Consider the following 14110-nt stretch of genomic DNA (forward strand, 5'->3'; position numbering starts at 1 on the left):
ACTGTGAGACCGGGGAGAAACGTCTCCCTCCCCTCCTGATAGTACTTGTCCATAGATGAGTAACGGGAGAGGCGTTCCTCCCCGCTCTCAGTCTCACTGTGAAGAGCTATGGTACCGGCACTGATAGCTCTTCACCTGGGGCACAGATCGTGAAAGCCAACAGTGCGCTGAATTCGGCGCACTGTCTGCTTTCTAGCGGTATATAAAACCACATGTGCCACAACTCATGAAAGGTCCTCTTTAACCATTTCTGTCAAGTCCAGCTCTTTCCATCATTTAATAGGGAATGCTCCACTAATTCAGGCTCAGTTGTAATTTTTTTTTTTTTTTTCTCTAGCCTCCGACCTTTCCTGAGCAGTAAGTGCTGTTCGTTATGGTGCCTCATGTTAAACAGAGGCTAAGAATTGGAGCTCGTGAATCCTTGGAATGCTTTTATACAGATCTCGTGTTGTGGCAGATGCTATATTCTTTGCCTCCTTGAATTGACATTGACATAAAACATTTAAGCTGTCCTTATGTTTCAGTAACATGTATAAAAAATTTGCAACCATTTTAAAATGGTACAGGGGAAAATAAAATGCATTTAATGCTACTCCGTGAAATGGTAATTTCCCAACATCTGAGAATTATCCACCTGTTTCCGATAAAATCTTGGCACAAGTCAGTCCCCACTCTCTAAAATTAGAAGTACAATTGCCTTGTAAAGTGCAGTAGAATGTACTATTATGTCAGGCAAATATTTAGTCTGACATTCTTTTATAGATAGCATTGGCTTTGTATTTTTTGTACCGATTATCCGGACTGTTTTTTTTTTTTATAGCTATGCATATCCTGTTTTTTTGGTTGAGGTTGTATGTGCATTAACAATCAATGGATTATTTTGGCAGGAACGTTCGGTTTCCATTCATAACTTAAGTGGTGTGCAACTTGTGAAATCCATTGAAATGAAATACTTGCTATGGAAATCCAGCAGTATTTCTGGCGCTTTTGTGTGCCAGAAGGGTGGGAACAGTTCTGGCCTCTTACTTTAGATGAGTAAGGACTAAGAATACCTCAGACTTCCCATTCCAGAAGAAACCTTTGTTTTTCTTCCATCTTTTAAGCTATGAAATAAATTTTTCTGAAGCGAGCTAGCCAGAGATAAGTCATCTTAGGTGACTCTCTTAAATTCCTGTTTCCGAGTGGGTTATAGGATATAACTCAGAGGATTGTGGCGTATTATGGGGCTTAAAGTCTTGGTCTAGTCACTGCGCTCCAGTTAAATATACAGTGAAATGTGCAGACATTGGGTCTGCTACTGTATAATGTTATTTCTTTGCAGATCTTCCTATATAGGTATATTCTGTTTGTAGAGAACAGTACATCTCTCTGGTTCTACAGTGTCTGTCTTTATTTATTTTTTGCTTTTGCTAGACCCTTTTGTAGAAATGGAGGCCAGTTGCAATTCTCCTGCTGGAGGTAAACCGTAGTGTTTCAGCATGATAAACCAGGTAGTCCACTTCATTTTAACACCACATGGTATAGCTCAGGTAGATGGAAATCTCACTCTGGATATTCAGAAAACAGATTGTTTTATTGTGTAATACAGTTTTGGAGGCCTCTAAAATGATGCTCAAATATGATATAATCAGAATATCAGGACAGATTTGTATGTGGTTTCCTCTTTTCTACCAGGTAGGTAGGTAGGTGTGGAAAAATTCTGCAAAGTAAGAATGCCTCCAAAAATAGAATTGTTAAAGAGGTTGTCCAGGCAAAATTTTATATTTTAAATAGGCTGTTAGAGGTGAAAAAAATTATACTCTCTTGCCACCGGTGGTCCAGGGTCCTGCCTGTGCGGTCCAGTCCTTCTGATGAAATGTCTTCCCAAAGTGACATTGCTTGCCGACTTTGACGTCCCGGATCCCTTCCGCTGAAGTTGCTGATTGGCCTCATAGCAGTCACGTATGGCGGGGACTTCCGCCAGAACATAACAATGGACTGGAAAGGGGAAGTGTGTGTTTTTGCCTGGACAATCCCTTTAATTCTTTATTTTGTCAAGTAAGAAAATGCAAAATGAATGATCAAAATATAATTCTAAATCCCATCAATATTTAGTGTGACCACCTTTTATTGGCAAGACAGCATCGATTTTTGCTAACCGTTTTTGAAGGAACTCAGTAGTTAGGATTTTCCAGATATTTTGGAGAATTAACCACAGATTTTCTGTGGATGTAGGCTTCTTCAAATCCTTCTGTCTTTTTATGTAATCCCAGACAGATTCCATGATGTTGAAATGTTGGTGTTGGATCCATATCATCACTTACCATCACAACCATCACATTCTTATGATGGTTAAGAATCTGACTGTGAGGACATCATTAATCCTAACCAAATCTCCAATGCAATCTGCTGAAATGCAGTCCTAAATGTACAAGAAACCTCCAACGTACTTCACTGTTACCTGTAAACGCTCTATAGCCCTTTGGTGAACAAACGTCCTTTTCCACCAAACATTTCACATTTTGGCTCATTAGTCCAGGTCACATGATGCCATTTTTCAGCAACGCAGTTTCTGTGTCTTCATGCATAGTTGAGTAGCTTGGCCTTGTTCCACATCAAAGGTATTATTTTGTTTTGGGGTTTTTTGGACACATTTCTTCCATGAAGCCCATTCCTGGTCAGACTTCTTTGAACAGTTGATGGGTGCCACTGGTTCACGTTCACGTTGCATTGCCAAAAATAATTTATTAGCTTGTATATTAACTTGTATTTTTCAAAGCATTCTTGGGTTAGGTTGACAACTGTGCACAGAGAGCCAGACTGCTAAAACAGAGGTTACCGGCGGACCCCTTAGACTGTAATGAGGTCCACAAGGTGTCCATTGGGTGTCTTCTGTGGTGGACTTTTTACTGCACCAATTTCTGGTGGTTTCTGCTTCACAGATGTGATCTTAGCCTCGCTTAACTCTAGAGTATGGAATATGTCATTGCCATCAACATCTTCTTTGTCCTTTAAAGTGCTATTCCCATCTCCAGGATCATTTTTAAAGGAAACTTATCAGGTGGTCCCAGTATGTGTGGCATCAAGTGGTGACCTTTTATATGGTGCTCCTCGCAAAACATTGTTGCTTAAAAGTCAAGTTCTAAGATTTTAGATCCTTAATTTTCATATACAAATATACCTTGACTAGTCACTAGGGTGGAAAGCCATTTCATCTAGTCATGTAGTCATTGTACGAAGTCACACCTAGTGTGACGTGACTGGTATGGCTTCACTGTCACACATCAGCATGACACTCCTAGTCTCCTAGGGTGTGATATAGCACAATGATTGACTAGATGAAGTTTTTCCGTGCCTCTTGTGACTAGTTAAGGTAAATGTGCATATTGTGATCTAAGGTTTTAAAAGCTTAGAACTTTTCAGTAACCGAAATCTTAGGGAGCTGCACCATAAGAAAGCTCTTACTTTTTATTGCATCATAATATAGACAGGTCACAAATAAACCATCGCAAGAGAAAAAAGGATCCGCACTGGTCCACTTCAAAACAAATCCTTTATTGAGATCTGAAAAAAAGAAAATGTGAGGCAGACTCTGCCAGCTTTTGGGCTGGGCTCGCAGTCTATTGGGCTATATGTTCATGTAAAATTACAATTAAAGGGGTTGTCCAATAACAAGGATCCTATCTATACTACTAGTTTATGTGGATATAAGACTTTTCCTAAATACATTGGTTTATCAAAACTGCTTTGTTTGGCCGCTATCTTAATTTATTCACTTCATTGTTGACACTGGCCCTTGGGATTATCTGCTCATTTGTCAAGTGACATAGCTGCCTGCTCTCAGGGGGGGAGGGAGGGGCTGACAAGCAACGGAGCTCCTCATATAGGGGAGGGGGAGGTGAGAGAAGAGCTCCGGGATTACTGTGCTGTGTATCTTCAGCTCTTCCACTTATCCGTCGGTTTAATTGAATTTGGCTGATAAGGGCCGAGATAAGGAGTCCGTTACCTCTGTATGTAATGCAAACTGACTCAAATCCAGCTCTGCTACATCAGTTTCCACATCAGCGTCATACTGTGGATCATAGCAGATAGAGCAAGTGAAACCCTGCCCACCAATGTGCGAGAGATCCAGGAAGTGAATAGAGTACAGAGCCTTCAGGCTGCAGAACAAGAGTTATGGGAATACCCCTTTAAGCATGTGGATTAAGCTAACTAGTTTATTTTATACATTGCTTTATCTATCTTTCTCTATTTGCCCAGGTTATAGACCCCAGGAATTACTCTCTCTCTCTTTTGAGATCTCTCTCTCGTGCTCTCTCTCTCACTCTCGTGCTCTCTTCTCTCTCTCCTCCCCTGTCTCTCACGCTCGTGCTCTCTCCTCTCTTCTCTCTCTCCTCCCCTGTCTCTCACTCTCGTGCTCTCTCCTCTCTTCTCTCTCTCCTCCCCTGTCTCTCACTCTCGTGCTCTCTTTCTCTCGTGCTCTCAGTTGCTGAGCCCTGATGCAGGCTAGTACAGTGCCTGACCAGTACCTCTATCTCTGGTTGTAAATCCAGAGGTAACTATGCAGTTTAGGACTTTCACATTGTTCATTTTGGGACCTCACTGTCTTAGTTAAAAACTAGAAAATGGAGTGGAGGAAGAATAAACCCTGAGAAGGGAAAACTATTTTAAATGTAATTCACTGTTTTATGCGCTGTTCTCCTGCAGGGCATCCTCTTTACATTATGAAGGAGAACCAAAGTCTTTCCGTGACCTTCTTCGTGAAGAGCAAAAATCTGTCATTCTGAATACACTGGGAGACACTGGAAAAAAATCCACTCATGTAGCATATGTGGATCCTCAAAAATCTGGAAGGTGAGAATTCAGGGCATATTAGTGAATGTGATTCTGTGATATGTACGTGTGCCAGAATGTATAATACATGTTTTGTTGTTGGCACAGGTTAGGTATAAATGGTAAACCATGTAGGAGAAAGGTTAATGAAATGGTCTATGTGCCACATGGCCCAACTTTCTTTTTTTATTCAGTTCTTAAAGTGAAAGCAACGCTGTGATTGGTTTCCAAGGGCTACATATTGTTTAGTTGGCTTTTAGAAATCTGCCCCAAAGTATCATCCATGGTGCTGCTTTGTCAATGGGGTGTTGAATGGACTTTCCATACAGTCATTTCATTTTCCAAATGGATAAGGCTAAGGACTGCCACATGTGGAATATATCCAATAAAAGTGACATTTTATATTTTTCACTCCTTTTCTAACGCCACATTTATTCAGTGCCAGTACTTTATAGTGGTAGTTTCCTACTGAGATTCATTTTATGGGGCAGTACTAGATCTCCAAAATGAAAGGAAACCTGTCAGGTAAACACTAAACTGCACAAAGGACATTGTGGATTGGTAGTTTAGTGCCCCAAATAGCCGATGTCTACCCCTGTGTGTGACCACTATGTAAAAAATAAACCCTTAGCCCATTAAATACAAGTTTCCCCCACAACTGTATTGGTTGAAGGATTTCTACACCCCCTCAGACAGGAATCAACTGGTAGGTGATAGAAAAGAGCGAGTAGTAATCGATCGAATAGTAGTATTCGACTGAATACCTCCCTTTGCATAGTTATTGGTGTACTCGGTCGAATAACATGCGGTAAACATTCGATTCCCCTCCAACCTTCCCTGGCACAGGTGGAACTTTTTATTACACCAAAAACTATGCAGGGATGGTATTCAATCGAATATACTCGCTCATCTCTAATAGTTGAGCCTTCAAAAGGTCCCTTCTCTGCGATTTCAGTTGCTTCCTGTCCCTAGGATATGGAAGTCTATCTACCAGTGTGCAAAGGGTTCTATATGGCCGGAATCTTCCTAAAGATTAGTAATGGCTTTAGGTGGCATTGATCTATCCACAGTCTTAGTTTTTATAAATTCTCCTTGGTGTGTACAGAAACAATCATTATAGTACTTCAGTACACTGATCAGAAACGTAACGTGAAGATCTTGGGCCCCAGCGCAAAATCTATAGCAAGCCCCTCTATTATGATGTATTGTTTATAGTACTGGTCTCTCTACATTGTGAAGAAACATCTCATGGGCCCCTAAGGCTCCTCGGCACCCCCTCAAGTTACACCCTTAACAGTGATATTAAGCAGAAGTCTTTGTCTGAAACTGGAAAAAAAATGTCTGCAAATATCTTTTTAGATTCCTTCTATTGTTATTCTTTACGTTCTTACATACTGAAAGTGAAGGAGTGGTTGTTTGTGTGTAGTTTTCTTCTACACATAAGATGTGCAGTTGTCAAATAAAATGACAAAGTAAAAACCTGTTGTGCACATAGAACTGCTTTACATGCCTTGGCACATGGGTGATCTAGGATTTGTGCATCTGTCACAATGAATAAAGTGGGCTCCTAGTTATAAATTGACTATAACTGAGTTTAGATGTGGGATATGACAAACACAGGTACAATACAGCTGTCAGTCATTGCCAGAGTATACAACATAACTGTATTATTTATTAGACTTTAGGCCTAATCCCAAATCTGTCTTAACCCCTTAAGGACCAGGCCATTTTTTGGTTTCGCATTTTCGTTTTTCCCTCCTCACATTTCAAGAGCCATAACTTTTTCATTTTTCAGTTCACAGAGTCACATGATGGCTTATTGTTTGCGGGACAAATTGTACTTTGTAATGGCACCATTCAATATGCTGTGCAATGTACTGGGAAGCTGGAAAAAAATTCAGAATGAGGTGCAATTGGAGAAAAAATGCATTTGCGCCATTTTCTTATGGGTTTAATTTTTACAGCGTTCACTGTTTGGTACAAATGACATGTTACCTGTGTTCTACGTGTCAGTACGAACGCGGTGATACCAAATTTATATAGTATTTGAAATGTTTTGATACTTTAAAAAAAAATGATAAACTTTGCAAAATAGAAAAAAAAATTGTCATCATGTTCTAACACCTGTAACTTTTTCATATTTCCATGTATGGAGCTGGTTGTGGTGTCTTTTTATGCGGGACAAGATGACGTTTCTATTGATACCATTTGGGGAAAGATCTGATGGTTTGATCACTTTTTATTCAATTTTTTATAAGAGGCAAAGTGTTGAAAAAAACGCTTTTTGGCTGTTTTTATTTTTTTGCCGCTACGTTGTTCGCAGTACGGGATAAATGTTTTAATATTCTAATAGTTCGGGCATTTTGGAGCGCGGGGATACCTAATATGTTTATGTTTAATGTTCTTTAATTACTTTTATAGCTAATCTAGGGAAAGGGGGGTGATTTGAACTTTTATATTTTTTTTATTTTTTTAATACTTTTAAAAACTTTTTTTTTTCTTCTGTTACATTTATGATCAGACCCCTTAGGTACCTTGAAACCTAGGGGGTCTGATCGCCCATACTATTCACTGCAATACTACAGTATTGCAGTGAATAGCAAAATCGCAGCACTTCTATTAGACGATGCCTCTGGCATCGTCTAATAGATCTTGTGCAGAGACAAGCCTGGAAGCCTTCAATAGGCTTCCGGCTGTCATAGCAACCGATCACCGCCCTCATGTGACGTTCAGGAGGGCGGCGATCGGGGAAACATGGCGGCGCCCATGCCGCCTGCGCTGTTTACACGCTGCGGTCGCGTTTGACCGCAGTGTGTAAAGGGTTAACAGCAGCGATCGGCTCGGGCACCGACCGCTGCTGTTATTGGCAGGTCCTGGCTGTATGATACAGCCGGCATCTGCCGTGTATGGAGCGAGCTCAGCGTGTGAGCTCGCTCCATACATCCCCATGCGACCCATGACGTACAGTTACGTCAAGGGTCGCTAAGGGGTTAAAGGCTGATTTCTTAGAGGACTGGAAAAGGGAGGAACCTCTTCTGACTATTCAAGAGCTGACTTTTGAGAAACTGCAGATGTTCTGGATTGCATGACCTCTATTATAGCATCCAACTTTTATAATAGGTCGATATTTCACTGCTCACCTCCTCCCCCAATCTGCACAATGACTTCTGCATATCTTGTAAATTCTGTCATGGAAGAAGGATTCCTCTTATGGTCCATGTAAATGTTGCCGATTGCATCTCAGATAAGATGACCACCCCCATAATCATGTCTAGAATATAGAATAAAAAAGAAAATCTACAATCCAAAAAGAAAGATGTATTTGAAAAATAAGTTTTATGTTTCACTGTGGAATATAGGTGTAACATTCCTTTTAAGCGCTTCTGGTATATACTGCAAACCAATTTTATTAACCCCTATAAGCTGAGAACAGAAGCTAAAAAATATCCTTTTGTTATCTGCTGGACAGATATACTTTTTATTTATTTATTTATTTAATTTCGATTACTTATACGGAAGCCTAGCCTGCTGTGCTCTTCAGATAGAATTGGCCACTTAAATGTGTGAACAGAGCCTGCACAAATTCTATGTACAGTTGAGGGTCTCTATCACATCAAGTAGCACATGTAATGGCTTAGCTTTTTCTTAAAAATGCAAGCATTCTGTATGTGTGTTAGGCCCGGTTCACATCTGCGTTTGTGTCATTTTGTTTCCCTCTCCGCATGAAAAATGCAACTGGGAACCTCTAGAGAAGCTGGTACTGGTAGTAAACCACATTGCTTAGCTTTAAAGAGTTCTCCCATCTCCCTGTTTCAGCAGCTTTGCCTGCTGTCTCCTCTTCTCACTTCCTCTATTACTTATCAAACAGTCTTGGCCACTATACTCAGCCTGCTGAACAGGACACTATGAAGTATCACAAAACTTATGATTACTAGAAATCTAATATTAATGTAAATGAAATAATATGCACATGCTTCTAGAAAAAGTGATATTTGTGTGTTTACATAGAGAGAGAGAATAGACCAGGCTTTATCTGCAAAATACAACGTGCTGAATGACAGAGCTGTAGAGAACAGTGAAAGCTCAGCCCCCACACAGAAAACAATGAGTGATGTCATCTGTCCTGTCTTATGACACAGTTCTGGCTCCATGGAAACGCTGTGTAAACAATGTGAGGAATAATTTCACATAGCAGGAAAACAAAGCATTGCTAAAGCAATATATTTAAGAAAACTCTTCAATTTACATAAGCTACCAGTTTAGTTAGGATCATTGAGATGGGAATACTCCTTTAAGACCTACTGTATAAGTAGCTTAATGGGGTTATCAAGATTCAAAAAAAAAATCTGCAAATACATCCACTGCAGTGCTAAATATTCACTGTTTCCTTTTCTGGACTTTATTTGGCTTTATTTTACTTTGGGACTCCTTGTATCACTCTTGTTTACATGCAGTGAATCTGTGAAAAAAAAACTACATTTCACATGATGCATCAGCCTGCTCTCACCCTCTGCTACTCATGGGGGGAGGGGTTGAGCTTGCAAATGAAACATCACAGCATCACGTGACCTCAGATGTGTGAGTGATTTTATTTATTTTTTTAAACTGTAATCTTAAGTTTTTCAATACATTTTTAACAACAAACAAACACATGAGAAGCAACAAGATGGCAAGAAAAATATTTAAAACATTCACGGCCACCTAAGACCGCATAAAACATGCTACAGAGAGCAGACAAAAGACACTAAACCAGATTAAAAAAAAGAAAGAAGGGGAAGGAGACAAAGGGGAGGGGGGGGAGACAGAGGAAAAACAGGCGAGCATGAGGGAAAAGAGGGTTAAAAAACCGTGAGTGATACAGTAAGCATCCCAGGATGACCAAATAGAGTTAAAACCTTCCACTGTATGATTCAATGTGGCTGTCATATATTCAAGACTATGAACTTTCAAACGCACAATCAGTTTAGATCTGGTGGGCGGGAGCACATCCTTCCAGTGACGGGCAATAAGAGTTTTCGCCCCAGTGCAAAAGTACAAAAACAAACGGGAGGTCTTCTTGCCCAGTTGCCAAGTGGGGAGGTTAAGCAAATAAACCATTGGGTCCAATGGGACTCCCTGAACAAAAGGACCCTCCGTAATGAGTTGCACCTCCTCCCAAAAAGGCCGGACGAGAGGGCAATCCCAAAATAGATGATATACCGTGCCCAAAGAAGATTGACAACTCAACAAAGAGGTGAAATAGCGGGGTTAAGCTTATGTAACAATGTAGGCATGTGGTACCAGTACATAAGGATCTTATATTGGGTTTCTCTGAAAGTAATACATGAGGAGGACTTGGCTGCCTGGGACCAGATAGTCCTCCAAATACCAAGCGAGATCCGACGGCCCAGGACCTCCTCCCACCTGGGCATATATTTATGTAACGGATGGGAGGACAGCTCCGACAAAGAAAGAATCCTATAAATAGCAGAAATAAGGCCCTTAGTGGAGGTGCCCGCACGGCATAATTTCTCAAAGCCCGTAGGGGAGGGGAGACCCGTGAAGAGCTCAACTGTGCTGTAACAAAATGCAATATCTGTCACTCAGTGACCGGCATACCCAATGTCGAGGTAAAGTATTCAAAAGGACGGAGCTCCAATGTCAAAGGATCGTGTGAGTGATTTATTACCTGCGATTTCACTGGAGGGGAGAGCAGGAAGATGCCTTATGGGAAATTTTACTTTTTTCATGGATTCACTGCATATAAATAACAGTCTCAAGTACAATAAAACCAAGAAAAGGCTGCACAAGGGAGCAGTGAGTATTTAGCACTACTGTGGATGTATATGCAGATAATTTTTGGAAGCTGGATAACCACTTTAGTAATTTCTTAGCCATTAAAACTACAAAAGCAACCAATTAATTTGTTCATGGTCCTAATTTGAAGTGACCACTAGGGTGCACTGTTGTACCAATTTCTCCCATTATTCTCTTGAGAATCCTGCGGTAGAAGTATAATTTCTGCGTTTATCAGATTGTATGTCTGCTATCTGTAATGTTGTTGTGGTGCTATTCAACTACTGAATATATGAGAGATGGACAATAATTTACAAGTAAATCGTATAAAACAAGCCACCATCCCTGCCCCTAACCCTTTTTGTTAGAATCTTTTCCTGATCAGTCGATCACAGGGTTTCCAGAAGCTGTGTTTTCCAGCTGTAGTCTTTGGGTGAGCTCTACATTAAGCCATTAACATTCAGCGTGCCTGCATGGCAAGTGAAGCATTATACTGTCTTTATAATGCATGGACATCAGTCCTCATGGTAAGGGGTGCCCTTCACCTGAGCAGTTACCCGCATTTGTTAACTCGCAATTCTGCAGTACAGTATTTTTAATTGTATTCTTCAGGTACCTGATTAAATGGAGTACCATGTAACCCTGGATATATGAAGAGGAGAGTTCAGTACACTACATCCAGTTACAACCCAGCACTTTATTAAGGCCTCTTAAACCTCATACATACAGAAAAACCCGGCCCTTTTGGCCAGACTCTGTCCTTAATCATAGTTCCATAGTATCATGGATGCTGTGGTATTAAAGGGAGTTTGTCAACAGTAAATGAGTTATAAACCTAATATAGTACCTTGAAGAAGTACAGTTTCCAATTGGGCCTCTGTTGTTCAGCTTTATAGCCCCATTTTCATGGAATTTACCATTTTATCCATACACAAGTGAGGAGAAAAGTCGTTTTGGGTCGTGCCTAAGTTTGCCTAAGCGTGGGTCTCTACCATAGATTCTCGGCAAATCTCTCTTCCCCTCTATTGCATATGAATAGAACTGTGTTTAACATGAAAATGGGACTCCAAAGCCAAATAACTTAAGACTCCTTTTAATATCTCTATAGACAGTTTTATTGGTCTCTGCTATTTCAGGGCTTACAGATGGGTATACAGATATACAGGTATACAGATGGGTAACATGCTTGAAACAGACAAAATGCCAAGGTGTGAACTTCATCATAGTCAACACTTGTGTCCCTAAGCATTTACTACAAATGGAAACTTCATATTACACTCATTTGTATGGGATGCAGACGTAGCATTTGCACCCAAACTCTGCTGCCCCAGGTCCAAAGAATTCAGTATAATAAATGGTAGCAGGGGATCCCTGTTATAGATTTTGCACCTTAAAGAATAATCTTTCTGACTCTGCAGTTTGCGAAGCAGTGGCCCGAATATGTTCAATCCATTGCATAACAACAAGGCACATGGGTGACACATATCTCCATGCTGTTGTGAGGATATAGATGTGTTATTCTGGTAGTCCTTATTGACTGGACGTTTTTCCAGTTTTGCAAAGAATACATTGATTACTCTAGTGGTCTAAATGGCAGCCACCACTTGTGCAGAGGTGAGGGGTTCAAGACAATCGAATGCAGAGAGCCCAGACTTCACTTGGATTGTGGCAGATGAAAACCACTTTTTCTGGTTTATGCAAGTACTGCATTATGAGCAACATAGGTGAAGAGTAAAGCTGTTAAAACCCGGCCAACCTAGTGCCGTCACCAGAAACCTGTATACAGGCTCATTCCAGCACACGTTCCTATAATAAACACTTCACTCATTCATCTTTCTGACCGCTGTAAGAATGACTAGTACAGACATCAAAGGAAATGTATGCTTTACACAGGGATTGTCACCTAGCTTTTTTAGGTTCCTGCATGACTATGATACATGCCTTGCTCCTATTTTGCAGGATTGTAGTGGCAGTAGTAGTTACCTAAACAGTCGACTTTATTAGAAACAACTGCCCTTCTCCAAATAGAGCTTCCCTGTATGGAAACTAGGTGCGTGACCCCAGAGTGTAACATAAAGTCAAGTGATCAAGTTTTTTCATGGATTAGTTTTGGTGTGAAACCACATTGAAATGGGAAAATCAAATGATCTGAATGATTTTCAAGCAAATTGCAGCCTAACGTAGAAAAACTCTACACACCAAACTTGTGTAATGCTCTTAACCTAGTGGTTGTGTGACATTTCAGTCTTGAACGAGCTTCTTCAGACACTGAAAGAGTTACAGTATATACAAAAAAATATTCATGCAGCCAAATACAACACTAGTGCTCCAACTAACGCAACAGACCAACTTCAATCTTATCATACTTTAAAGAAGACGTTCCACATTTTCATTGATGTGCTGGAGATATCGGTGTTAATGATTTCGGCACTGATATCTCCCCACTGTCAGAAGGGCTGGTCATCTCTGGACTGTGAGGAACGCCCGCCATTGCCCTTCCTCCCCCTGGACAGTACTAGTCTAGGGAAGAGGCAAAACTTCATGGAACAAAATATTGCAACAATTGGATAATTGAGTAGATTTCTTTTGCACTGTGCTGATGGAAAGGCCAGAATGTGGCATAAATAGTATGAATTTATTAACCCTTCTTATAAGTTTCAGATGGTGTGTGGAGTTGATTTGAGCGTTAGAGAATCGTCACAGCCAGCCTGACCCACTTACTTTATTATATAGCACCATCATATTCAGCAGCGCTTTACACTGTCCCATATAGAGCTCACAATCTAGTTCCCTAACGGTCTGTGTGGGAAGAAATGCTGCGGTTGGATTCAAACCCAGGACTTCATTGCTGCAAGGCAGCAGTGCTAACCACTGAGCCAGTTTGCGGTCCTAACTTTTTACATAGAGGAGGTAATATTCTGTACTGTTGAAAGGAAATTATACACAAATCAGAGTAAAAATGAAAGTTGTGATATTTAGGGGTTTTTCCACAATATATACTTTCCCCCATTCTGGGGCATTTGTGGGCCCCTTCTCTTGTCATCACTGAGTGTCCCAGTAGTTGGACCCCACCTGTGATAATACATTTTTTCTGTAGTCTGTGGATAAATATTTTTGGTAAAAAAAAAAAATATCCCCTAATATTTCAATAAAAAGAAATATTAATTATGAAGTATAAATTTTTTGCTTACAATATGTAGGAATGATGTTTTTACTCTTCAGTTTTACCTGCTTAACTCTAAACGGCCATGGTTTCAGACTGGCCGGTAGTTGTGTGTCTTCATGTAGATTTTTTTTTTACAGGGCTTTTGGTTTTTAAAACAACTGCATTGTGTTCTAGTTCTGATTTGATATTGCCTTTTTTTCTTTTGTCTACTCAGAAGACCGCCTGAGACGATGGCCCATGAGTCGAAGTGGAAAAGTAACGTGCCACAGCCAGAGTCTTCCAAGTAACCTATTTCTGTTACATTTAATGAGTAATACACATATGTGCTGGTGTTTAACCCCTTAACGCTAAATCACG

At 40.4% G+C, this 14110-nt stretch overlaps 1 protein-coding gene across 1 annotated transcript in view; it reads left to right on the forward strand.

The window, feature by feature from the left end:
• IBTK (inhibitor of Bruton tyrosine kinase) overlaps positions 1-14110 on the forward strand; it is a 71634-nt gene that overhangs the window by 54232 nt on the left and 3292 nt on the right. The window contains exons 26-27 of the mRNA XM_075268279.1: positions 4687-4833; positions 13968-14036. Of these exons, the coding sequence (XP_075124380.1) occupies positions 4687-4833; positions 13968-14036 (216 nt within the window). The remainder of the gene's footprint in view (positions 1-4686; positions 4834-13967; positions 14037-14110) is intronic.

This window comes from Leptodactylus fuscus, chromosome 3 (assembly GCF_031893055.1).
Source record: "Leptodactylus fuscus isolate aLepFus1 chromosome 3, aLepFus1.hap2, whole genome shotgun sequence".
Classification (NCBI taxonomy): Eukaryota; Metazoa; Chordata; class Amphibia; order Anura; family Leptodactylidae; genus Leptodactylus; species Leptodactylus fuscus.